General features: G+C 51.4%; 1 protein-coding gene across 1 annotated transcript; it reads left to right on the forward strand.

Annotated features, from left to right (window-relative positions):
* Positions 1–331: 331 nt before the first annotated feature.
* Positions 332–1,045, forward strand: LOC123087577 (transmembrane protein 234 homolog). Its single transcript, XM_044509618.1, has one exon. The coding sequence runs from the start codon at positions 413–415 to the stop codon at positions 797–799; it is 387 nt and encodes a 128-aa protein (XP_044365553.1). The 5' UTR covers positions 332–412; the 3' UTR covers positions 800–1,045.
* The last annotated feature ends 693 nt before the right edge of the window (positions 1,046–1,738 follow it).

Raw genomic sequence — 1,738 nt, forward strand, 5'->3', positions numbered from 1 at the left:
CGCCACCTTTGACCAAGAAAGACTTACGGTCCCACTCATCGGCAGACCGGGTCTCATGCATCCATGCTGACAATTCACATTTGGAAGACCGAGAAAAAATGATGTAAGAAACAAACAATGACCTGAATCGCTCCTAGGAGTTTGACCCCTATTAGGGAGCTTAGTGATTTAGAAAATTAGCATATACCAAAACTAGTCAAATTTTTGTAACTTCTCTATAGTCTAGCGGTTAGCCAAAAATTGAAATTACCCAAAAACAAGCTTTCTTTTCAGAGGCCAAAATTTGAAATTACACAAACACAAACCTTCAAAAGCCGAATTTCAGCCCAACCCAAACAAGTCAGCAAAGATCCAGTCACACAGTGAGGAAAGCAGAGAAAGCGAGGCCCCAGATCCACCGAACCGAGCGAGCATGGCGGCGGTAGGCGGCGACGCGGTGAGCATGGTGGCGGTGGGCCTGGTGTGGGGCGCCACGAACGCGCTGATGCGCCGGGGCGCGCTCGTCTGGGACCGCCGCTCCCGCTCCCTTCCTGTCGGCACCGGTGCCGTCCGGCGGTGGGCCGACCTCCTGCTCACGTGGCAGTACTCGGCGCCGTTCCTCGCCAACCTCTCGGCCTCCGCCGCCTTCTTCCGCCTCCTCGGCGACTCGCCCATCTCCGTCGCCGTGCCAGTCACCAACGCCACCACCTTCGCCGCCACCGCCGTCGCCGCCGCGCTCCTCGGGGAGGCCACCCGCATCGCGCCCGCCGCGCTCGGCACCGCGCTCATCGTCCTCGGCGTCTGGGTCTGCATCGTCTAGCTCGCTAACCCTCGTCCATTCCAACTTCCAAGGGTCCTCATCTGTCTTCAGTATTGTCTGTAGAATTAGCTCGAATTTGGTCTACTTGTGTAAATCTGTCCGTTGATAACATGTGCCTTTGATGCTGATATTTAGGCTGTTTCTCATTTTGGCCTTTAGCAATCTTGCTTATTTCAGGCCTGGATGGATAGGGAACCTGGTAATTGTATCACATGGTGAAGAACACACAGCATCTCATTTCATCAATTCTCTGTTTCCCTGTTTGTGCCATCTGAATCAGTTCTGTTCGTATCCAGGATCAGTTAGCTGCAGTCCTCAGACTAGGCGGCAGAATTCTGAAAAACTGGCTGGGTGGAGCCTATAATGAGTCCTCAGAAGGAGCTTGCTTGCCTCTCAAGGAACCCATTCGGCGTAAAGGCCTCAGGTCCAAAAATGTCCTTGGACATGAAAATGATTATGAATGCAAAGATAAAAAATGTCCTCGGACATGAAAATGATTATGAATGCAAAGATATCGGGTTTGTTGAACTCGCCTACGAAGCCGAAGACTGAAGATGAAGCAACGACTCGGAGGAGCCGAGCAATGTCCTTGGTTTGAAGATCAGATTAGGGGCTGCTGACGGTGTCCTACATAGGAAGGTACTAACTACGTCGGCCCGAGGATGGGCTGGGTCGAGGACCCCCAGACGATCAACTAGTGGGCCACTTTCGCCAGGCACCATGATGTACTCAAGATGAAATCTTCTAAAGACTTGACGCAAACTCCAAGACATAACGTAATCCTCGGGGTGTCTATCTCCTGATGTAACCCACTTAGGTGTAACTCTAGGTGCCCCCGGTGTCTATATAAGCCGAGGGGTTTAGACCGTTGAGGTAGATTCATTCACATATGATCTCGAGGTAGATCAACATGTACTATAAGCAGGATGAAGGATTTTA

This window comes from Triticum aestivum, chromosome 1B (assembly GCF_018294505.1).
Source record: "Triticum aestivum cultivar Chinese Spring chromosome 1B, IWGSC CS RefSeq v2.1, whole genome shotgun sequence".
NCBI lineage: Eukaryota > Viridiplantae > Streptophyta > Magnoliopsida > Poales > Poaceae > Triticum > Triticum aestivum.

Coding starts and splice junctions, on each gene's coding strand:
- LOC123087577 (XM_044509618.1), top strand. CDS start 413: ATGGCGGCGGTAGGCGGCGACGCGGTGAGCATGGTGGCGGTGGGCCTG.